Genomic DNA, 25,463 nt, shown 5'->3' with positions numbered 1-25,463 from the left:
ACCTGTTATGCCCCATCTTCCTCTACCTGTTGAAATCTACTTTATCTTTCCAATACAGCTTAATTGCCATCCTTTTATAAAAGCTTTCCCTAGAGAAGGTGCAGTTCATGTCAGAACCACCTGTGGGATGTGCTCAGACCACATGCTTACCCTGAGAGAGTGTGATGTTTCTTTTACTTGGTCACTGCTGAAATGAGGTCTGGTACTGCCATGCTGTAAGGAAGCCCACCCAGCAGGAAACAAAGTTATTTTCACAGGGCTCCCATGGCATCTTGATTTTGAATCCCATGGAGTACATTCATCTTACCTTCTCTCATGTGGCCCAGATGGGAAGCCCCTTGGGGATCAGGACTGGTTTTTTGTTTTGCCCAGATCATAGTACAGTGCCCTACACATAGTAAGCCATGAGGAAAAGATAGGGAACTATTGAAAATAAGTCTCAGCACCCTACTGCCAGTATTTTTATCTTGTGGAGATCTTGATCTCCTGAAGTAATCATAGAGAAGTTTTGAATTAAGTTTGCTAAACACCAGCTCATATTGACAATCAATCAATGTCTGTTAGTGCTGGATTATTATTTACAGTCTGTTTCAGCCACCTAGCACCTTTCTTCCCCACAGGGCTGACATTTAGCCTTTCTTCTCCTAAACTTGGGGGAAAAAGTGTCTCTATGTTTTATTTGTTTTTGTTGAAGTGGTAATGTGTGTGTATTCTGGAGGTGAGAGGATGAATTTTAAAGCCACTGTTATAGACCTGGCCTGGTGCTGTCTCCTATGTTGTTATAGGATGCAAGATGTAAAACTGAAGCTATTCTTTACTGAATTTTAAACCAAGAAAGGTGGAACTTATCAGTCATTGGTCAGTTTCTTTCCTGAGCTCAGTATTTAATGGAGAGAAGTATGGGGGGCAGAGAGAGAGATTACCATACAAGATGTCATACAGCAGGGATAGAAAAGGGAAATTAGAGCCCCTAAGATAAACTCTTTCTGTTTCCGTGTCTTGAGTCCTGGGGTAGAAGAAGAGGTGAGCTTCAGGAACTTGAGTTAACCCTAGTAGTCACTCACTTTCCTGATAATAATAATAGCATAAATATATATAGGCTGTACTGTAAGCCAAACACTGTTTTAAGCTCTTTACATATATTAACTCATTTAGTGCTCACATCAGCTCTCTTTCAGTGATGAAGGAACTGAGACAGCAAGAGGTTAAATAACTAACTTTAAGTCACATAGTAAGTGACAGAGCTGGCATTCGGACCCTGGCTCTCTTGAGCTGAAGCCTGCTTGCTTACCACTATGCTATACTAACAGACTATTGTTTTCTAAAGATGTTTATTTATTGCTTTTCCATAAACCTTTATTAAGTGCACGTACAGTTCACTTTCGCTGTTAGTCTTCTGGTTGACTTGTTTCCTCTCCCTCCTCTGTGCTAACCTTGGCCTCCAGGCAGCCTGGTGGAAGAGAACAGTGACGATGGGTCTTGGAGGCAGATAGCAGTGTCAGGGATACAAAGAAAAATCGCGCAGGTTGTAGGATGTCACAGCTGACCTTTTTTGGAGTAAGATGGGCAGCTGTATGAAGAAATTGTTTACCATTTCCCTATCCAAGAAACAAAAGATATTCTCAGCTAATGAAAAGTGTATTGAGTATATTGGAGGCATTTATTAACCTACTTGGGAAACAAATTTGCCTTGATAGCAACTCTGTATACTACTAGTAAACAAATCTTAACTTTCAAATGGAATTTTTACTTTGATACAGTATAAATGTTAGAAAGTAATAAAGCTGTATTTGGAATGATACCAGGGAACTTTATGTTCTTTCTGCTACGAGTGTGAACATTTTTGAGAACTAAAAAGTGTTGAGGGGGATGTGGCTTCCTGAAAGCTGTGTAGGGGCAGCAGTGGCTTGCACTCTTGTCAAAAGCTTGTTTAACCTGCCCGTAAGATCAGTACACACGTTAGAGCTCTACAGCCTTCCTGTCTAACACGTGTGGGGGAAATTTTAAATAATAAAGAAACGTTACTTGCTATGTGGGCTAGCTCGAGGTGCCAAAATTGTTCTTACAGTACAGATAAGAGAGGCTGATTCTGGAAGCCCTGAGTACCTTTCTTTTCATTTCTCACAGAGAATGGAGAAAAATCACGAGAGTTGGGGTGGGAGGTAGACAATAAAAGCAGTGTTGCAAGAGGTGGTAGGTTTGCTACAGACTAAAGAGAGTAGTCAAAGATCACTATTTCTAGTTTGAAAAGCTAAAAAAAAAAAAAAAAAAGGAATTTGGTAGCTGAAGTAAAAATGGCTGTTGACCAAACTTCTGAATCTGCTCCTTGAAGCATGCCCAGAATGAAAAGGTAAAAGAAAACCCAGATAGTGGTCTTGATCTCTGGTCTCCTATCTTAAACATGGCAGTTTATCAAAATGTTAACCATACAGTTTTTCCAGTTGAATCTTCATATCTGAATTGGCAGCAGTTGTGATGTAGTAAAAGCCTCTTCTTAGGATCAGAGAGCTCAGCTTTTCTTCTGTGAGTGTGGTCTTGGGCAAAGCACTTCATTTTGTGGACCTTTAATTTTATCACTTTTTTTTTATTTTTCCTTTTTATCCCCAAAGCCCCCTGGTACATAGTTGTGTATTTTTAGTTGTAGGTCCTTCCAGTTGTGGCATGTGGAATGCTGCTTCAGCATGGCTTGATGAGTGGTGCCATGTCCGCACCCAGGATTTGAACCGGCGAAACCCTGGGCCGCTGAAGGAGAAGGTGTGAACTTAACCACTCGGCCACGGGGCCGGCCCCCAATTTTATCGCTTTTGAAATGAAGGCTTTGGATAGAAATGATTTTCAGTGGGGGAGGAGCTTTTCATTTTTTCATATTATCCCTTCCTTTTCCCTTCCTCCTCCCCCATATACATGCCAAGAATCACTTTTTTCTGCAAGAAGAGAGTATGTTGAAAAGGAAAAAAAAGGCTGAGGATAACTCAATTAACTTATTTCTGGAGTCCTTTCAGCTGACTAAAGGATTAAAAATTCTATAATTTAGTATTTTAAGTAAGTCTGATTGATTTTTATGCCTAATTGTCTAACTCAGTGGAATTCCAGTCCAGTTCTAATGCTTACTTCTGTGTTATGAAGAAGTTGAGCTAGATGATTTCTAAAGTCTTTATAATTGTAATCTTATTTCTAACAGGCCAGCCCTGATAGTCTAGTGGTTAAGATTCAGCACTCTCACCTCTGCAGCCCAGGGTTTGTTTCCCAGTCAGGGACCTACACTACCTGTCTGTTGGTTGTCATACTATAGTAGGTGTGTGTTACTGTGATGCTGAAAGTTATGCTACTGGTATTTCAATTACTAGCAGGGTTACCCATGGTAGACAGGTTTCAGTGGAGCTTCCAGGCTAAGACAGACTAGGAAGAAGGACCTGGCCACCCACTTCTGAGAAGATTGGCCATGAAACCCTGTGAATAGCAGTGGAGCATTGTCTGATGTAGCGTTGGAAGGTGAGAGGAGGGCACATAAAGATCGAGCAGGGCTCTGCTCTGCTTTGCACAGAGTTGCTAGGGTTCAGAATTGACTTGACAGCACTAAAAACAAATTTATAACAACCCACATACATAAAATAAGATTTGGTTCTTTTTGATTCTGTGACTTATCTTTGTGCTTACGCGTGAACAAATGTAGCTCAGAAAGAAAAGGAAGATTATATAGTTTTTCCCTGTAGTCTTCCTTCCTGCTTCACAGTTTTTCTGCTTCTCTCTGCTCACTGTTTCGCAGTTATGTCTCTTAAAGTTTTAAATCTGTTGCAAAATTGTCCACTCACTGAGCTATATCACACACTGGGAAAAATAAATACGCACACACCCCTATACATAATATAGAAAGAGGCAAGGAAGGTTAAGATGTCATAAACTTACCTAGGGAATCTTCCTTCCTCAATAACTTATTGAAGACTAGTTTACTCACTGAGTGTACTATCTTGCTAGCCTACTACCTTCCCTGGGAAAAGAAAGTACTATGATTATTAAGCAGTATTATTTTTTGTTTAAAATCCTCTTTTCCTCCCATTTCTTCCTCTCTGCCAAGTTGTTGACACTGTTAACAAAGGGTACAAAGTAGATGACAGTAGTAACTGTAAAGTAAGATTTGGTAAAAGATAAGTATAGTCAAATGAAATCATTTGTTTTTTCATCTGTCCATCTCAAATCTGGAAAGTATGATTGAGGGTATAGAAATTCTTCCCATTTATTGAGCACTCATTGACCAAAAGTATAAAATAATTTTTTTTCTTAGAATTCTTCAAGAATAAGGACCAGACCCATAAGGACTAGAAAGAAACTGTATGAAGGGGGAAATCTTTTTTTTTTTTTTTTAAGATTTTTATTTTTTCCTTTTTCTCCCCAAAGCCCCCCGGTACGTAGTTGTATATTCTTCGTTGTGGGTCCTTCCAGTTGTGGCATGTGGGATGCTGCCTCAGCGTGGTTTGATGAGCAGTGCCATGTCCGCGCCCAGGATTCGAACCAACGAAACACTGCGCCGCCTGCAGTGGAGTGCGCAAACTTAACCACTCAACCACAGGGCCAGCCACTGCAGGGGGAAATCTTAACATCCAGTTCTGCTTGGAGCTTAGTATATGAAATGGGTCTTTTCTATTGGCACCATTATATCCTAACTTCCTAAGATGTTATAGTACACTTTGATGGCATTGGTCTTTTTAAAAATATTACTGGATACAAACATAGGGAACCTCAGGAGTTCCATTCTCCATTTGTCTTCTCAAGAGCTATGATCCTGGCCTGTTTTCTCAACACCTTCTTGGCCACAGGAGATGCCCTTTCACTATCAGAATGAGTTCTTTGTTCGTGTGATCTAGATAATGTTGTTGCTTAGTATTCCTTCTTTCCCTAGTATTAAAGGCCCCATAAATAACTGTTTTTATAATGCTGTGTTTGCATAGAATGTTACCACTTCCAAAGAAGAACTTAACCTTTGGGACTAATGAAGATGTCCTGGAGGACAATGCAGATAAGGCCTAAAGGACGAATAGAATGCTCAGACCTGCAGAGCATCTAATCCAAAAGCCAGTAGGCAGTAAAGAGCCCAGCTCCCTTGCAAGTTCAAGTCATTCAAGTATGATTGGAGAATGGAGTTTGAGGAGAGGGAGGGATGAAGCCAGAGATGTAAGCTGGAGCCAGATCTTTGTGAAAGACTTTGGATGCTACAAAGGAATTTGGACTTGATCTTGAAGGTATTAAGAAGTCAGAGAAAGCAGGGAAACAAAAGTTCCTGTTTAAAAGATTTTCTAGAGATTGTCCTCTCTGCAGTTTGGTGGTGCGATTGGAGGAAAGCAAGACTGGAGGCAGAGAAGCCACAGACGATGCTGGTGCCGTCGTCTGAGTGACAGCTCATGCAGCTGGTAGACAGACAACAGAGATATTATGGAGTAAGATTTGGGGGAATTGAGAGGAGGAGAGAAGGAGGAAGCATAGTCAAGGCTGACTCTCAGGTTTCTGACCAGACTAGAGACTCTGTAAGTGTTCGGTAGGTTGATTGTCAAAGGTGGATAATGAGAAAATTTCTCACTGGAACGAAGGCAAGAGAACAAGGTGGCTGAGGGAAGAGACCCTTAGGGAGGCAGATATTCAAGAGGTGTCGTGGAAGAAAACAGAAGAATTGGAGTAGTAGCCTAAATTAGAGGGAGGCTCTTGGAGAGATACCTGGGGAAGGGAGTTTTTCAGGAATCAGGGTGGAAGCTGCAGAGAGTTTCGGTAAAATGAAGACAAAAAGCTCTGTTGGATTTAGCAACAAATAGGTCAGCCCATGGCTTTGAGAACACTTGGAAACAATTTCCTCCTTGAATCTCCCCACCCCCACATGTTTTTTCTCGTTTCATTCAGGCAGTTTGGTGGCATTTCCCCTCTTCAACTGCCGTTTTTGCTATCCTTATCTGTAACTGATCTGGGCCATATTTTCTTTTCTTTTTTTTTTTTCCTACTTTTTTTCACCAAATCCCCCCAGTACATAGTTGTACATTTTAGTTGTGGGTTCTTCTAGTTGTGACATGTGGGACGCCGCCTCAGCGTGGCCTAATGAGCAGTGCCATGTCCATGCCCAGGATCCAAACCGGCGAAACCTTGGGCCACCAAAGAGGAGTGGGCAAACTCAACCACTGGGCCACAGGGCCGGCCCCCATATTTTCTTTTAAGGGATGGGAACTACCCTTTCCTTACAGTCTGACACTAGAGAAACACATACATTTTTGCCTTGTAAGCCTGAAGCTCAGTATTCCTGCAGCTATTTACTTGTAAAGGGACTTTGGACATAGGTGCAACGTATCATTTGTGTGTTAACACTGTGCCTCCCCTCTAGAAGGGATGAATTCAGCTACATGGAGGCTGACATAAAAGCAGGGATTGCTAGAGCTCCTGAGAAATCGTCTTGGAGCCAGGATCCCCACATTGCCTGCGCATCCTTCCTCTTCACCTCTCTCAGAATCAGTGTTAAACGAAAAAGAAGCAGACACGGCCAAAACTCTTAGTCTTAGAGTCATAACTGTGGCATGCACATTGAAAGTATTCAGGTATATTTAAAGCATTTTGTAATGTTAAAGACAAGGAGTGCTTAGTCCTTTTCAGCATTTTTATTGTAAATGTGTAATACTTCATATATATGTAAGGGCTCATTCACTGTAGGCAGCAGCATGGAAAGCTGAACACAGTTTGTAACGCTTCTCCAACAGGATTTCTCCAAGCAGCAACTTTGGGCCTTCAACTAATTTGTAATTTGCTAACTGATATTTGCATTTTAACAGATTTATCTAATTGCATTTTATTTTGAAATTGAACTCTGTTGTTTTTCTTCTTTAAAAAATAAAATCTGAAAATTAAAAAAAATAACGATATTGATCATTAAGAATACTGCAAGTGGGAAAACATTGCTTAATAATCTCATATAAATAAAAATCCTGATGTTAAATAAACATTCCATTCAGTGAAAAATTGGATTTCCTGAGAGTAGCAGCTATGAATTCTGATAATTTCCAAAGTTCTTCCCTATCTAAGTACACGTCATAAGGCTGGGTTGCAGGATGATGATGATGATTAATGCACAGGTCTTGGTAGCCTGTTTTCTAGTCCTGGGGTCTTGAAGCTCTTCGTATAAAATCACCAGACAGTTAACCTTTTGAGTGTGTTGGTGAACTTCTGTATCATCCACAAGGCATAACCACAACCACAATAGTAGCTAACATTTGGAAGCTTACTATTTGGGCCCTTAAAGTCCCCGTTTTCCAAGCTCTGTGAGTACAGTTCTACTGAAACTTCACAGTTGCTCCATGAGGTTGCTCCATTTTGCAGATGAAGCAACTAAGGCATTGAAAGATTGCATATTTACCAGTGTCGTAGAGATTTTCAGTGGCAGGGCTAGGATTCACACAGGCAGGTATGGGTCAAAGCCTATTCATGTTCTTCAGCACCCCCTCTATGATACAAGTGTTCTCTGGCACCAACTTTTTTTTTTTTTTTTTTTTTGGCGAGGAAGATTGGCCCTGAGCTAACATCTGTGCCAGTCTTCCTCTATTTTTTGTATGTAGGCTGCTGCCACAGCATGGCTTTACAAGCAGTGGTCTGTGCACAGGATCCAAACCCACAAACCCTGGGCCGCCAAAGCAGAGCACACGAACTTAACCACTACACTATCGGGCCAGCCCCCACCAACTTTTATTTGATCAACTTAAGGGCGAAGCAATCACTAAAAATATAAAACAGTCTGCAGCATCTGCTTCTTTGAGCCAAAGTATGTAAAAGTCCCTTCTTCTCTTTTGTATAGACCCAAATAATTCTAACATATAAAGAAATATTGTGGTTGGTATGGGCTGCTAGAGTCTCTAGATCTACACTGTCCAATATATGTGACCACTAGCCACATGGAGCTATTTAGTTTAAATTCATTAACATCAAGTGAAATTGAAAATCGACTTCCTCATTCTCACTAGCCTCATTTCAAGTTCTGAATGGCTACGTGTGGCTAGTGATTACCATTTTGGGTAGGGATAAGAGCTAGAACATTTTCATTATCACAGAAGGTTTATTGGACAGCGCTGCTCTAAAATAGTACTGTCAAATAGAAATATGTGAGCTGTGTAATTTTAAATTTTCTAGTAGCCACATTAAAAGAAATAAGAAGTTGATGAAGTTCATTTTAGTATATTTTTAGCCCAATATATCCCAAATATTATCATTTCAATGTGTAATTAACAAAAAGTAATGATTGTTATAGAAATTTGATAATATTTTACGTTTTGCCTTTACAGCACATCTCAGTTTGCACTAGTCACTTTTCAAGTGCTCAGTAGCTGCATGTACCATATTGTACATCACAGTTCTGAACTTTTATACCAGGATTTCTCAACTGGGACATATATCAAAGTAGGAGTGAGACAGAGGGCTGTGTAGTTCAAGAGCCACTGCTGTAAGCTTTGGGATTGCAAGTGGTGCAGACATCCCATTTCTAAGATGAGAGAGGAGGCCAGATTGCTAAGACTCAAACTATGTATTAGGGAGGTAATACTAGTTTTAAATGCATTTTAAAACAATCTGTTTTCCAGATAGTTTGTTACTACTAGTATTTTCTTAAAAAGACACATTTTGAAAGCATAAACCAACTGAGAGTGATAATGTTAGCTATGTTATTTAATCCACTGTTAATAACTGCATAGACAGCTGACTGACTTCAAAGAACCAATGAAATTTGTAGTTTTGACTGGGAGCCAGGTAAAACTTGGAATGGGCACAAATTGAATGTCAGTTTTCTAAAGACATTGCCCACTTTTATTTAGTATGTCCTGCCTTCTCCTTCTGAGTTCCTTCTTTGGTGGCACTATTTGGTGACTCCTTATTTAGCCTAATTATATAGCTATGATTATCATTCGTGGAAGATCACCTTAAAATTTATCAAAGTAGCTCAGAGAAATTATATCTTCTTATTTGGGAAATGTGTCTGTGCACATTGTTTCATAACTGTATTCTCCTGTGTGTATTTTTTAAACTAGATTTCTTCATCTGCCTTGAAGTAATGTAACTACAAACCTATAATTTACTTTTAAGCTCTTCCTTCTGATAAACTTATCTATTCATATTGGGTCTAATTATAGCTCAGGGCATAAGCATGTGTATTATTCATCTGAATGAGTGAGCCTGTCTGGCAGCAAGGGGCTGTTGCCAAAGCTTTATTGTCATCTGGCCTGACTCTGTTCTGTCTGTCAGCTTCAGGAGAGGTAGATAGAGGGGAAGATGGGGCAGGAATGCAGTATTCTGGTCCCTTAGAGCACTGCTTCTCAGTATATTTCAACACTTGCAAAAAACTTGGCTAACTGTGATTTTACCTTAGTTTTTCACTTAATCTTTTCTTTTAAATAAGAAATCAAACACTAGAGAGAAAATTGATCTCTCCTTCATTCCCCGTCTCCAGATTTATTTCCTCCCATCCTCCACTCTACCTTTTCTCTCTTCCTTGGGCAACCATGGCCATGGTTGTGCAGTTCGTTTCTTCAATTCATTTCTTAAAAGACTTTGACTTAGATATGTATCCATAAACAATATAAAATATTGTTTTGTTTATATTTTATACAGTAGGATCACACTGTACATATGCTGCAACTTGCTGTTCTCAGATAACATTTTTAGATACTTTTTCTAACACATAGGTTATGGGACTACTAATAAAACACAAAACTCCTGAATCCACCATACATACTGAGAAGAAAACATTACCAGAACTTTTGACTCTCCTGTCTACTACTCCTCCACCCTCTGATTCCACCCAGGAAACAATTCTTTTGAACTTTGTTGTCATTCATTTTCTTGCCTTACCACATATGTATGTATCCCTCAGCAATGTAACTTCTTGTTTGCTTGTTTTTAAATTTTGTAGAAACAGTATCATATTGTATATATTCTTTTTAGACTTGCTTTTTTGTTCAATATGATATTTTTAAGACTCATCCAAGTTAATCTATATATCTTCATTGCTGTATAGTGTTCCTTTAGGTGAAATTTATCCATTTTTCTCTCCATGGACATTTGTGTTGTTTCCAACTTTGCTGTTCCAAATAGTGCTTCCGTGAAGATTCGTGTATATGTCTTGTGTACACACGTGTAAGAATTTCTCTGAGGAAGGTACCTAGGAACGCAATTGCTGTGTTGTAATGTAGAAGTGTATATATTCAACTTCACTAGATAAGTCCACATTCTTATCCAAAGTGATTGAACACATTCATCGGCAATGCATAGGAGTTCTTGATTTTCCATATCCTCATCAACACTTGGTTTTGTCAGGCAAATATTTTTGCCTATGTATTTTGTAAAATAATATTGAATTGTAGTTTTAAATTCCATTTCCCTAATTTTAATGAGATTAGCATTTCTCGTAAGGTTATTGGCCATTCATGTTTCCTCTTTTTGAAATGCCTATTTATGTCTTTTCTAATGGATTGTTAGTCTTTTTCTTATTCATAGTCTTTTTCTCATTCATAGCAATTAGTATATTCTGGACATTAGAATCTGGTCAATTTTATATGTTCCAAATATCTTTTCTCAGTTTGTGACTTGTCACTCTCTTTAGTCAAACTCTGAAACTCTGTAACTTTAGACTTTTACATTTAAGTGCTTAATCCATCTGCAACAGAGTTTGGTATACTTATTGAAGTAGAAATCCAATTTCTCTATTTTGTAAATACGGAAACCGTTTTCTTAGCCCCATCAGTTCTGACATGTATTATATTTTCATATGTGTATGGAACAATTTGAGGAGTTTCTTTGCGCTTCCAAACGTTTTAGAATCAAGTTGTCACGTTTTATTTGTTTGTTTATTTATTTAGAGGAAGATTAGCCCTGAGCTAACTTCTGTCAATTCTCCTCTTTTCACTGAGGAAGACTGGCCCTGAGCTAACATCCATGCCCATCTTCCTCCACCCTATATGTGGGATGCCTACCACATCATGGCTTGCCAAGCAGTGCCATCCATGTCCACACCCAGGATCTAAACCGGCGAACCCCAGACCGCTGAAGCAGATCGTGCACACTTAACTGCTGTGCCACCAGGCCAGCCCCTCAAGTTTTATTTTTAAAATATCTGTTAGACTTTTGATTGGAATTGACATTGGATCAATTTGAGGAAAATTGACATGCATAGGATACTGGGTCTTTCTACCCATAAACTTGATATCTCCCTCCATTTGTTTAATCCTACAGAATGTATTTCAATAAGTTTTATAATTTTCTCCGTAAAAATCTTAGATATTTTTAATGAAATTTATTTGTAGGTTCCTTATATTATTAATACTATTGTAAAAGGTATTTTAAATTACATTTCTAATTTTGTTGGTGTATTGAAATGCGGTTGATTTTTGCATAACGATCTTCTATCCACCCTCTTTGCTAACCCCTTTTATTAAGTTTAATAATTTGTATATAGATTTTGAGAGTTTTTTTCTGTGTACCTAAATACTGCAAATGCTAATGGTCTTATTTCTTCCATGCCAATCCATATACCTTTTGTTTTTTTCCTTTGTGTCTTTTATACCTTGGTGACTATGATCTCTAGTATAATGATGATTAGAAGTGGATATAGTGGACATCCTTGTCTGGTTCCTCAGTTTATTTGTTTTTTTTAGATTTTTTATTTTCTCTTTTTCTCCCCAAAGACCCCTGGTACATAGTTGTATATTTTTAGTTGTGGGTCCTTCCAGTTGTGGAATGTGGAACACCACCTCAGCATGGCCTGACAAGCGGTGCCATATCCGAGCCCAGGATCCGAACCAGCGAAACCCCAGGCTGCCACAGCGGAGTGCACAAACTTGACCACTCGACCATGGAGCCGGCCCCTCCTCAGTTTTTTAAAGCATGTGCTTTTAATATTTTACCATTGAATATATTAGTTGCTGTGAGGTTTTTGGTAGATGCCCTTTATCAGGTTAAAGAAGTTTCCTTCTATTCCAATTTTGCTAAGAGTTTTTATCATAAATGGCTATTGTCAAAGCCTATTTCGTGCTTTTCCTGAACCTATTGAGATTATCATTTTTTTCTAGTTTAATCTGTTAGTGAGGTAAATTACAGTAATAATTTTTTATCATTAAACTATCCTTGCATTCCCAGAATAATCCCAACTTGGTTAAGATGCATGCTTTTTGATACACTGCTCAACAGTGAATTTTTTGTAGATATAAACTAATTTTGAAATGAGAGAATAGAAGCTAAATATTTATTGATGATAAAATCTTTCCCAAGCACCTTAACAGGATTGCCCACTTTGCTACAGGTGTGAGGAGAATTTCTGGCTATTAGATGTAGGTATCAGCTTGATGTAGCAGAAAGAACACTGAAAAACTAAATTAAAATCTCATTTTGCTGTTCTGTTCACCTAAGAGAATGAATACAATTCAGGTGGCTTGTGTGGGCCTTATTTTCCTCAGTTAGTTTCTCTGACACTAAGGTATATGTTTGCTGCTTGTGGCCATGTGGCATCCCTTTCTTTGCTATTAATCCATCATCATCCAACAAACATTTACTTACTAGGCACTAAAATCAAGGCAAAAATCTGTTCCCCATGGAACTTCTAGGGAGGGACAGAAAAAATAAACATTGCAAAACAGTTATAAAACAAAATGATAATCTTATCTTTGGCAGACCATACTAGTTGTGACGTGGGGGGTGGAGGGCTAGGCAGAGATTCTTTGGGCAGAGAGAGAAAAAAGAGATTTTAGATGAAATATGATACTTGGGCTGAGTTTTATGGATAATGAATGTTTACTGATCTCCGTGAACCTCATTTGTGTTCTCAGTTCTTAATAAAGGAATTAGACTGGTTTTTTTTCTCTAGCAGCCCTTCTGGCTTTGAAAATCTCTCTTTTTGACCCTTTGACTATATCACTCTTTTCAGGACCTCACAAATAATTTTGTGCTTTACTAAATATTTGTGCTCCTGCCTCTGACCTATGGCCCTTAGAATCTTTTGTTCCATAGGTTTAGGGTTGTGAATGGCAAAACGGAATCTTCTTGGTTCTGTTTTATTAAGTAGTACCAACATATTTCATTTATAGAATATTGATGATATTGACATGAGTCATCATGTAGAATTAACCTATTAACTTTGTTGTGTTTTCATGAAATTGCTCGATTTACTGTTACCATAAATAGATTTTTTTTTAATTTCAGGCTTTATATAATCTCTAAGCACATTTCATTTGTATGTCTTATTTCAGTGCTGGACCCAAAGGAGACAACATTTATGAATGGAGGTCAACTATATTGGGACCCCCAGGATCTGTCTATGAAGGAGGGGTGTTCTTTCTTGACATTACCTTTTCACCAGACTATCCGTTTAAACCCCCTAAGGTCAGTATGAAGTATTCATCCGTTTTTAGCAATATGTATTGTTGTATATGTATACACATATACATATTCTTAAATATACATGTGTAGGAGTGCATGTCTATTCTGTTAACATAGACAGCTTCCCAGGGCTGATTGTATGTAAAAGGAAACAGAATGTGAAAAATTATAAATTATTCCCCCATGCCAGCCCTTTACTCATACTGCATTGTTTTTTTCTCCTTCTCTCTCAGAGTCTCCTTTCTCTGGTATGTGTTTTAATCTAACATAAGACAGCATGTTAGGGATGGAAGTAGGGGAGTGAGGTTGTGCAAGTGCCAGCCCTAGAGCCAAGAGAACCAGATACAGTGTGAAGCTGGAGCCAGGCTAAAGGAGGAGAGAGCCCCACCAAGGTGAGGGTTATGGCACTAGCAATGGAGCTTTGAGTTTTGGTGCCTCATGGTTCAGCTGCTCACATGAAGTACACACACACTAGAATGGAAAGTTTGACCACAAATACTTAAAAATGAGGCTAAGAAAATTCACTAAGGAAGTATTTATAATAGTCCATTAATATAAATGATTAATTAATGAAAGGTCATATGTAAATGACTGAAGAAATTGCAAGAGTACTGTGTAATCAGAACATGGGAGAATTTGCACTTATTTAAGACAAGATTATATACCTTAAGAATTCTTCACAGTCCTTTCTACTGACTTAAGTCAGTCATTTGACAAGTTTAAATTTGTTTTCCACTTTGGAAAGGAAATGACCCTGAAGACACTGACTCTGTGTTTTGGCCATCAAGAAAGAATTCTCATTTGACCCGACTTAACCTCCCAGTGCAGAGAGAAGTAAAACTTATTTGAGTTGTAGGTTGGAGTAAACAATTTTAAAAAGCAAGAATAAGAGGGTACCTTCATCATAACTTTCTGTAATTCCTCTCCCACCTTCTCACCTTTACTCTTTCTTTCCTCTCTCTTCCTTTCTTTTTTCCTTTCCATTGGTGCTTGGATATTGTTTTGATATCAAAGAAAAAAGGAATAACTATAATTTTACCAAAGAGGAAACCAAGGCACAGAGAAACTAAGTAACTTACCCAGCATTTTGCAGCAAGCAAGTAGTGGTGTCAGGATTTGAACCCAGGAAATCTGGCTCCAAAGCCCATGCTCCTTTCTACTTTACACTATAAATTTTATCCAAGCTGCCAGGACTGGTGGCACTGATGTTCACCCAGAGCTGCATTTGGTAGGTTTTCAGTGACGAGGCCATAGTGTATCTAATACTTAATTTCTTCTTTTACCGGATGGGAACCTTATGTCTTTTCTTTCTACTTTGGACCAGCCCATAAATCACCTGGAGTACCTGTTACACTGCCAGTGATGTGAGGACCTTTCTCTGACAGCCTCTTCAGTAAAGGAAGTACAGAGTAGGGAAGAGGAGGGAAAACTCAAATCAGGCAGTTGTGCTGCGTGTAAGTCTGGTGTAGTCTGTTCTATGAAATATACCACTCAGAAAATGTGCGGGTGTGTCCAAGTTTTGGGTGACAGAAATGTGTAGATTAAACAAAGCTAGAAGGGGGAACTAATAAGTTAGATAAAATAATTCCATTTCCAAAAAGGCCTCAATGAACTGGAAGGATGAGCCAAAACTAACGAGATGGAATTTAACACCCACTACGTGTGTGGCATTTCATTGAGAATCAGAAAGAAATCATGATACAAGATAGGAAAGAGAAACCTACTTTATTTTCATATAAATAAAATTGGTGGGCTTATGGCTAACTAAAATTCTGTGGGAACTAGAGGTTCTTGAAGCCTCAGGAGACATTTTCGGGAATACAAGCTCCAGAACTCTGAACCAGTCACATTGTATCTGGAGTGCCTCATTCACCTCTAAACTTCTCATTTTAAGGACAAACAGGAATATGCTGGGGAGAGAGAGAGTTATTAACATTCTTGAGTTTCTTCACTGAGTCAAGCACTGTTGTGGGCATCAGCTGTGCCAACTCATCTCTTCTCCAAAATACCCTAGGAAGGCTAGGATATTCCCTTTCACAGATGAGGAAACTTAGATGAGGTTTGCCAATAATAGACAACCAAAAATCTGCTGAACTGTGACTGCAGGACTATGTAGTTTCCAGTGAATTATACACATTTACCCTGGAGATGTTTACTAGTAAAAATAGGACATAAGAGGAATGTGATATCTGTCCGCAAATGTTTCAGGAACTGTGGTGTGGGTTGGGGTTAGACTTTATCCTGGATGGCTGGATGGGACAGAAATAGAAGCAGGAGGGTGTCAGTTACAGAGAAGTAGATTTCAGTTCTGTGTGAGGAAAATCTGACCCATAGCTGGGCAGTCTGCTTTGAATAGCTCTACTTCTGAGACACTGAGCTTCCCTTTACTGAGAGTGTTCCCAAAAAAAGCTGATTAGTACCTGTCAAGGGTAAAAACAAAAAAAATTAAATCCTTCCACAAAAATTATTTGATTAGACAGTCTCTTGGGACAAATAAAGATCAATCTTTGCTAACTGAAATCACAATTTAAATGTCCATTTATTAGAAACTTGTGGGAAGTTTTTCAAAGCAAATTATCACTACCTACTTTATCAGTTTTAGAAATCAAATTTTATGGACAGGTATGTTATTCTCAGGGCAAAAAGTTTGTGGGTGTCTTGTTAACTAAAAGAAAGACTTTTATTATTAATAGTTTTAGAGTACCATGCCCATGCCTTTCAAGTCTTCTATTACCCTAAATAGGCCATTTGTGGGGTTAAGTCTTGGTTTTTTTCTCTGTTGCCTTCATCCTTTGTTCTTTTCCCAACGACCTTATCCACGCATTTCAATTCGTGCAACATTTCCCATTACTGTGAAGAAAGGACCAGAACAGCTGTAGGTGTCAGGGAGAATTGTTGGTGGAACAGAGGCCCCCAAATGTGATTGGTTATCTAATGGTTATCGACTATCCATACCATAAGATTAGTCTATAGCATGACTGAATCCGTGAGATGACTTTTCCAAAACTCTCATACTCGGAGTCCTTAGTGAGGACTTTTAAACACTAGTGCTCAGACAGAGTGCTTAAAGGTCAGCGGAGGGATTTGGATGCCACCTCTCACCACAGGAACTTTTTGGGATTTGGGCTTCATCAATTTGGACATCCTGCACTCTAGTAACTAATCTTTCAAAGTCAGAGATGAGCTATTCCAATAATTTCTTCCAGATTCCACCTTAATTCTAATAAAGCAAGTGAAACAGTTTTTAATTAAGTATGTATACTAGTTTTAAATACAAGTACAATTTCAAGTACAAGTTGTACTTTCAAATGCTGTATCTCAGTACAATTTTTAGTACATTGATTTTCTTATAAAATCAATATGTTTATGCCTCTTTTACTAAATCTACAGCATTTTTTTGGTATGACATTGTTAATTCTATATGAAGTATCTGATGCCAAGTCTTTCGTTGAATACATAACCACCAATGATAATATTATTTCTCTGGGAAAACATCTGTTTAATTAAACTTTATCTGGGAATGCTATGTTATGGCCAAAAAGAAAAGCATAATAAATTGCTGGTATGTCCCAAAGTTTTTTAATACTGTATTTCTTTTCCAGTATAGACATACATTTTAATATTATAATTCAGATCTCTCTTTCTTTGTAACATAGAAATTGCTTTATAGCTTATTGGGGATTACATTTTCTTATTCATATTATAGATAATTATTCCTGTGCTCAAAACCTATACTTTTTTATTTTGAAAGTTTAATGTGTAAGTATTTTAATGTTTTTAACTTTACGGAATCTACATATTTGTTATGGAATAAGAAGTAATTGCAGATAAGCAAAAGGAAAAAATTTATCTATAATCCTAACCCAAAAATTAATTATTCACACCAGTTTGTATATCTCTTTTGAGATTTTTATTCTGTGCATATGTATGTAAATACATATAAATGTGTTTGTATGCATACACACAAATATATATATGCCTTAAAATTGGGCCATGTTCCCCATGGTTTCAGAATTACTTTTTTACCTACCATTATATTTTCACCCAACACTATACATATATATTTGCAATAAACATATAACTGCATTACAGTTATAAAGGCTACATAGTATTCCGTTATATAAATATACCAAATTTAATTAATTTCCTGTGATTGGTCATTTAAGCTCTTGCCAGTATTTCTATTGTAATCAGTGATGTGATGGACATCCTTATAAGCAGGTATTTTATATACATGCATGATTATTTCCTGAGGTTAAATTTGTTGACATGGAACTTCTGGGTAGATGGGTTTACTACACACATTTGTAGAATTTTGGCGAAGGTTGACAGATTGCCCTCTAGGACCATTGTATCAATTTACATCGTGGCCACCAACATCTGATAGTACAGTACTTCCCTGCACTTCTTGCAGTCTGAGGATTCCTAGTCTTTTTTAATCTCTGCCAGTCCAGTAGATGAAAACTGGTGTCTCATGGTTGCTTTAATTTATATTTATTTGACTACTATATTTATTTGAGATGTGGAGTAGTTTTCATGTACACTCTTGTCCAATTATTTATCTTTTTGTGAATAATATGAAAGTGTTTCTTCTTGAAAATCTCACACTAAATAAAATTAACAAGCGTACTTGAAAAATTCAGAAACAAAATAATGGAATACGTTTTATTACTATATTATTTTTTTCCCACTAAAAACGCTTTGAAAATATTGTGACAACCTCTGTCTAATGTCTTGTGTCTCAGAGATTCTAATGATATACATCCTAACTAAGGAATCATATTAGGTGACAGATCAGATCTTTGTTTTTACAGTAGAAATACGTAGAGGTAGGCTATTCATAATTTTTCTGTCTCTCTGAGGATCTGGATATTTTATGAAAAAAAACGAGCATTCTAAACAGATTTAAGAGCAGGTAGGTAGGAGAATCAAGCATGTTAGTTAGTTATTTTTAGTATCTCAGGCAAGCTATGCACAAGACAGACATGCTGTGTCAATGTTCATATCTGTGAGTGGAAAACATCATTTTCTTTGGTAATGGCAAGACAGTATCTTCCAGCAGATATTTTCCAAAAAGGAATGATAAAACTTGTGCCTAAGATGTTTTAGGAAAAAATCTATGTGCATATATAGAGGTATTTGTGTGAGAAAAGAATCTCTTTACTATGGGGCCGGCTCTGTGGCCGAGTGGTTAAGTTCACGCGCTCTGCTGCGGCAGCCCAGGGTTCAGATCCTGGGCGCGGACATGGCACCGCTTGTCAGACCACGTTGAGGCGGCATCCCACATCCCACAACTAGAAGGACCTGCAACTAAGATATACAACTATGTACAAGGGGGGTTTGCGGAGATAAAGCAGAAAAAAAAAAAACTCCTTACTATTAATATCTAAAAGCTTTTTATTACAAATTCATCAAAAATTTTAGCAAATACATTTTAAAATAAATCTTAATGTAGAGATCATTTCAGAGCAAGTACATTTTGTTTTTATAAAATCTTACTATGGATTGCTTACTAATGAAATGTCAGCTAATAGGAAAGGTCTTAACTGCTTTCAGACAGTGAAATAGATAATTTAGGTCCATCAGATTTTCAAAATCTTCATTTTATTATCCTCATTAGATTTTAACCTTAAATTGGCAGGTCAAGGCTAATCATGAATAAAGTAGCTAATTAGTTATAGTAGCAGCAGTGATATCCATCATTTGAAAGCCAGAGAGAGATCTATGACTAAAGTTCAACAGGGAGTTCCACAATTTTATTCCAACTAGGTTAGTATTATTTACTTATTTTTGTTGTTACTGCTTCTGCTAGTGCTCAAAGAAGAAAGTTGGCAGTGTCTTCCAGGATTTTCAGAAAGAGCAATGGTTTACATGTGTAAACCTGACTGCCCACTCATTTACTCTGGCCTTGGGGAGAGAACACACAGTTGTCATGGAGTAACATGAACTAACTTGTTTTTGACATGAGTTCATACATTCATGTAAAGCCTGACTATGGATCAAGTGCTTTCATATGTATTGAATTGCCTTTGACATCTCCAGTTGTACATCCAACAGTCACCTCAAACTTAGCAGGCCCAAAACCAAACTATTGGTTACACAACCCCACCCCACTCCTGCCAGACCAGCTCCTCCAGTCTTCCCCATCTCAATGAATGGGAACTCCATTCTTCTAGTTGCTAAAGCTAAGAACCTTGCAGTCATCCTTGACTCCTCTCACACCACCTAGCTAGACCAAGTCACCCTTTGCCTTATCCCCCCTGCAATGTATACCCCAACACCAAATGATCCTTTTATATTGTAAGTCAGATCGTGTCCATTTTCTGCCCAAAACCCTTCAGTGATTCCCAGCTCACTGAATAAAATTACACAAAACTTTATAGGATTACCCTGTTCACAAGATACTTTTCAAAATCACCAGCTATCACTCTTGACTCAAATGCTCTAAACATTCTCCTTCTGCAAGCCTTATCATATGCTCTTCTTGCTGCCTGCATTGTCTTCCCCCAGAATTCACGTGGCTTACTTCGTTTCTCCCTTCAGGTGCCTGCTCAGATGTCACCTTTTCAGAGATCTCTTGTGTGACAACTCCCAACCACCTTGTGCTCCCTATGAGCTTCCCCACCACGCTACACTTGATTTTTCTCCATAGCACTTCTCCCTCCTTGTATTATATACTTCTGTTTATGAGTTTATTATATTTCCTTTTCTCCGATTAGCATGTAAGCTCCAAGAGCACAGGGACTTTATCTGTTTTGATGTCACTTCTGTATTCCCAGCACCTAGAACAATGCCTGGCGATTCAGTGGGCATTCAGTAAAAATATGTTAATTAACTTAATTCATACAACTTTGCCATAGAGACAATATTCATTACCTCCCCACTTCATAGATCAGAAAACTGAGGCCCATGCAAGTTAAGAGGCACAGAGATCACATAGGAAATAGAAGAACTGGCATCTAAACCTAGTTCTAAACTGAACCTTTCATTCCCCAATTATAGAGAAAATTTAAATTGCGCTTAACTCTGAAAGAAGGAACACGTCTTAGATTTTACACTCTGATATCAATTAATTCTATCAGATCATTCTCTAAACCAGGTTTTTTGGATAGAGGTGAAAGAGGTGTTACAAGGCGGAAAGAATGTTAGGAAGAGATTTTGAGTGCCTATCTTTCAGTTTTGCCAAGGGCCCTCTTTCCAGAGGCACCTGGGGCTTTTCTCCATGCGTTCCTAATTCACAGACACAGGTATTACTTCTGTGTTGAACAGTAAATACTGATTTCTGGATTTTACTAGCCTTAAGCGATAGGAGAAATTTGACATTTCACAGGTCATTTTCATGCTTAACTAGTGTCAAAATAGCCTTGTATCCGCAGTATCATGACTGGGCTGTAGTATTGTTTGCATCTCATGAGTCAGTAATTTTTCTTTTTAGTCCATACTGCTTTTTGATAAACCTTTAAAAAATGTCATGCTATACTTTAATGTGAAATTTCGAAGTGAATTTGATGAATAAAAGTAGATCAAAACAGTGTCATTGTCTTCCTGCTTTTAAAACAATATACATTGTTGTATCCATCTGCGTGTCCAACTACCAGTAATTTAAGAATTACTAAGAAGATTGGATTTTGTTTGTTTTCAGGCCAAGGAATACCAACTTTATTTGTTCTAAACCAAGTTAAATATGCCTATAAGCTGAGAGGAAATCAGCCATTAGCTGATTCTGGAGAAAGACCTTTCATTTATCATTGTCTCTGAATTTCTTATTGCCCAAACCAAGTTAATCTGTTCAGGTTGGATCAAGTCAGCCACATGCACCTTTGCACACGCACTGACGGAGCTGGTGTGTAATCAGCCCCTCTGATATCTTCTCACACACCCCTGTCAGAGTCTTGCCATGGAGATGGGGGTTTCAGACAAGTTTTTTGCTGTGCCTTTTCATGCTCTGGAACTCCTTTCTCTGTGGAATGTGACCACTCCACGTGGGAGTTGGTGTTTGTTGATATTGGTGTCAGCACAACTGAGAGGAGTGGACAGGCCTGAATTCCTTCACAGAGTATGTTCTTCTACAAGGGGGTTAAATGAACAAAGGAAATTGGAGTGAGACATTCAGATGTTAGGAAAATGAGCTCTCTTGCTGTCACGGCCAGGGAAAGATGACAAGTCATATCAGAGAGAGATGATTTTTCCCAAGAAAGGTTCACAGATCTAGACAAGTGATACTCTCCCCTCAGAAATGATGAGAAAAGAGTGAGGTAACTTCAAGATGAAGTCTTCAGGATCCCAAAAGTCAAAGGGTAGAGATCCACTAGTCCCAGAAAACAGTGAACCTTGGGAACTTTGAGAGAAACACTACAAGTCACAGAAAGTTCAGAGACAATAAGGTGATTTTGAAGGAATAGCCTTGTGAAGAGGGAAACCTGCACAACTGAGCTGGAAGAAGCTTCAAATTTGGCTTTTTTCTAACCTTTTTAGGAAGAAGCCTCCAATGGGACCAGATCAAGACATGGAACAGACACCCTATATTAATTGTCTGTAAATTTAAAAACAAATCATATTTTATCATCCACTTGAGAAACGGGATGGAGAAATGGTATTCTACGTGTAGGAAAAAAATTATTCTCTACTTTATTTAAATGTGTTACTTGTTTGGATAGCAATATGTAATCTTATTTTGTTCAAGCTTGGATAGAGTAGGGAGATCTGAGTTAGTTTTTAAGACTGCCAGCCAAATATCAACCCCTTTATGGCAAATGATCAGTTTTCCTTGATTTTTTCCTTAAAGTTGGAGGTGGATCCCTTGATAAGATAGCAGCCTCCTAGAGATTTGCTCAAGCCAGTCCAAGGAAAATTAAGTAGAGAGAAGGGAATGTTCTCAGTTCCCAGCTGACCAAGATCAGAGTCAGTATGTAATCATGGCTTGTCACTAATTAGGGAGAAGATATGATCAACTGGCCTTTGCAAGTATTATACAGGTCTTGTCCTATAGAAGGTAAGGAGAAAGAAAGTCAGAAGTTAAATGTTGAAATAAAATAGATCTAGGATCAGATAGCTACACTGATTCCTACAGGTGTAGCTATTCTAAGCAGAGAGAGAGAGATTTTTCCTATGGCGTCAGTGTGTTAGCAGAAACTTGCCAAAAATCCTTATAAGTTGGTTGCTTTTTAAAATGTCTATTTTAAGACTAATTTATAAAGCAGAGATTTATTGAGCCCTTACTACTTTTCAGGCCCTTGATATATAAAGATAAGATAAGAGCCCAGGGAAGTATGGAGACAGAAAACAACAGTTAAGGGCTAAATATAATAGTCCAAGCTAGAAAATAATCAAGGCTGAGCTTTGGGGATAAAGACAAGGGAACAATATATGAATTCTTTTTTTCATTCCTCTTCTCAATAAATACGTGTGTTCCGTGCACTAGTCCAAATATTGAACATATAGAGGTGCCTGTTCTTGCATAGAGTTTACATACAAGATGTGATAGAACGGGGTTTCTCTACTTCGCCATGACTGACATTTTGGGCGGGATAGTTTTTTGTTCTGGAGGACTGTCCTTTGCCTTTTAGGATGCATAGCAGCATTCCTGGCCTCTATCCACAAGACACCAACAGCGGTATGTCTCCCTCCCTCCCCATTTTTTGTCCTGTGGAGGTCCTAGGGAGATCACTCATGGTTGAGAAGCACTATTTTGCAATGGCATCTGTATCCACTGGTGACTGATTTGAGACATCTGTGAGGACTCTCTGGTTTCTCATCTGAATGACTAGGTGGGGACATGTTTCCTAACAAGGAACCTATAGGACATGTGGGTGGGAAATGTTCTTTACACAGCTTTACAGATCTGGAGTTCAAGTGAGTGATGTGAGCTAGAGATACAGATTGGGGGTTAAAACCCTAAAGTAAATGACTTCATCCATAGAAATGTGCAATTTTCAACCCAAATTCAATTTTTGGAGCTATAAATTTCCAGAATGGGTTTCCCAAAAGAAAGACTGATAATTGAAAAGATTAACAAAACTCACATTTTCTCTTTCTCATTATTTTCTCAGTGTTTTGCGATTGTTATTTTCTGTATACAATATACAATAATGCCTTACAAAATATCATATTCTCATTAAAAAGACTTATCTGTTGTTAATAAATCATAAAAGCATGAACAGTTAAACCAAATAAATTAATCTTCCCAGAAGTGCCTAAATGAGGACTAAAATAAATCAAAATAATTACCTGTGGTTGACATGTACTCCTGCAAGGGAATGGACTAAATGACCTTCTTCAAGCTCCCCTTTGAGCCTTTCATTTCAGTTTCAAATTCTGTTGGCATACAGGTGGCTATGGAGAATTGTGTACTAGACATTATACTGTATTTTTTAATGCCTAGTATTTTATACTAACATTGTATACTGTCCTTTTACACTCATTATCTCACTTGATCTTCTCACTTTGAGAGGCAAGTTTCATTATCACAAGAAACTAAAACTTAGATTAAGTAATGTGATTAGGATCTCATTGCTAATAAGTGCCAGGGCCAGCATTAGAAGTCCTGGCCTCCTGATTTCCAGTCCAGCAATGCCACTCTTCGCACCTGAAGCAGCTGAGCTGTGAAGGGATCTTGCTAACCACACAGTAATTCAGTTTATTGCCAACAGCCATACTTTAGATAACCCTTTGCATTCTTTTCTGTAGTTAATGGAAAACATCCTTTTTGTTTTTATTTTTGTAGAGAATTAGGTTAAATAAGGTTTTTTTATTTTAGCATTTGCCTAATTATAAACCTGTATATGTACAGTGTATTGTGTATTTATGTTTCCCCTATATTTGGCCACTAACTTATTTTAAACTCTATTCTTATAGATTACATAAAACAATAATTTTTTACAACAGAAAAACAATACCTAAAGCAATATGTTTATTTCAAGTTATTTCCAGTTATTTTTTTTCATTTCTACACTTTTTTTCCTTATCTCCTTTTCTCACTTTAAAACATCACCTCTTCTTTGGTGGTTTGCTTTTAAAATCAGACTAGTCATTTTTAAAAACAGTTTTAAATAGGTGATACACACACACACACAGTGAAAAGTTCAAACAGTACAAAGGTATATACTAAAATTAAGTTGTCTTTCCATTGCCTGGCATTTTCATTCCACTCCCAAAGACATCTTTGTTCATGCATTTGCTATTTTAATTTATCATCTTCAAGATTGTCCAATATTCATATATATAGATCAGCTCCATTATATAATATTTCATTGAATGAATGTACCATAATCTATTTAATAAGTTCTCTACAATGAACGTGTAGGTTTTTTCCAATCTTTTGCCATCACAAATAATGCTTCACTAAGTAACTTTGTACGTACTGTCTTTGTGGACTTGTGGAAATATATCTACAGGATAAGTTCCTAGAATTGGAATTGCTAGAACAAAGGACATACGCGTGTTCAATTTTGATAGTGCCCAATTGCTTTCCAAAGAAGTTGTACCAACTTATGCTCTCAACTTAGATGCACCCGCCTTTTCCTTATATCCTCACCAGTGCTATGGCACCACCAAGTATTTGACCTTTACCAATCTGATAGATAGGGAAGAGTGTTTAATTATAATTGCATTTCTCTTCTTATGAGTAAGAATAATACCTTTTCATGTGTCTGAAAGTTTGCCTTTTTCTTATTGAAAAGAAAAAACCTATGCTCTTGACACTTGCCACTCATGTAACTTGATGACACTAAACCCTCTGGAATTTAGTGTTTTCGTCTGTAGAAAGAGAAAATTTCACAATCTCTAAGATTCATTTAATCTTTAACTGTCAGTGATTTGTCACTGCTCTGCTTGAAACTCTTTTAGTGGCTTCCTGTTGCTGGTAGAATAAAGTCCAAACTTCTTCCATTGACCTGCAAGGCGTTCGTGGTCTCTCCACCTGCCTCACCACACTGCAGCCCTCCTCCGCCTCCTTTTAGTTCTTCAGGACCTTAGGATTTGCTGATCCCTTTGCCTGGGACATGTTTGATCCAGTTTTTCGTGTGGGCAACACCTTCTCATTCTTCAGCCCTTATCGTTACTGTTATCTAATGAGAGATGCATTTCTT

General features: G+C 37.8%; 1 protein-coding gene across 2 annotated transcripts in view; it reads left to right on the top strand.

Moving 5' to 3' along the window:
* The window catches only part of LOC124229701 (ubiquitin-conjugating enzyme E2 E2), a 342,728-nt gene that overhangs the window by 251,314 nt on the left and 65,951 nt on the right, over positions 1-25,463 (top strand). For both annotated transcript variants that reach the window (XM_046645032.1, XM_046645035.1), the window contains exon 4: positions 13,248-13,380. In XM_046645032.1, the coding sequence (XP_046500988.1) occupies positions 13,248-13,380 (133 nt within the window). The remainder of the gene's footprint in view (positions 1-13,247; positions 13,381-25,463) is intronic.

This window comes from Equus quagga, chromosome 1 (genome assembly GCF_021613505.1).
Source record: "Equus quagga isolate Etosha38 chromosome 1, UCLA_HA_Equagga_1.0, whole genome shotgun sequence".
Taxonomy (NCBI): Eukaryota; Metazoa; Chordata; class Mammalia; order Perissodactyla; family Equidae; genus Equus; species Equus quagga.
The sequence above is the reverse complement of the archived record's forward strand: the minus strand, read 5'-3'. Positions and strand labels throughout refer to the sequence as shown.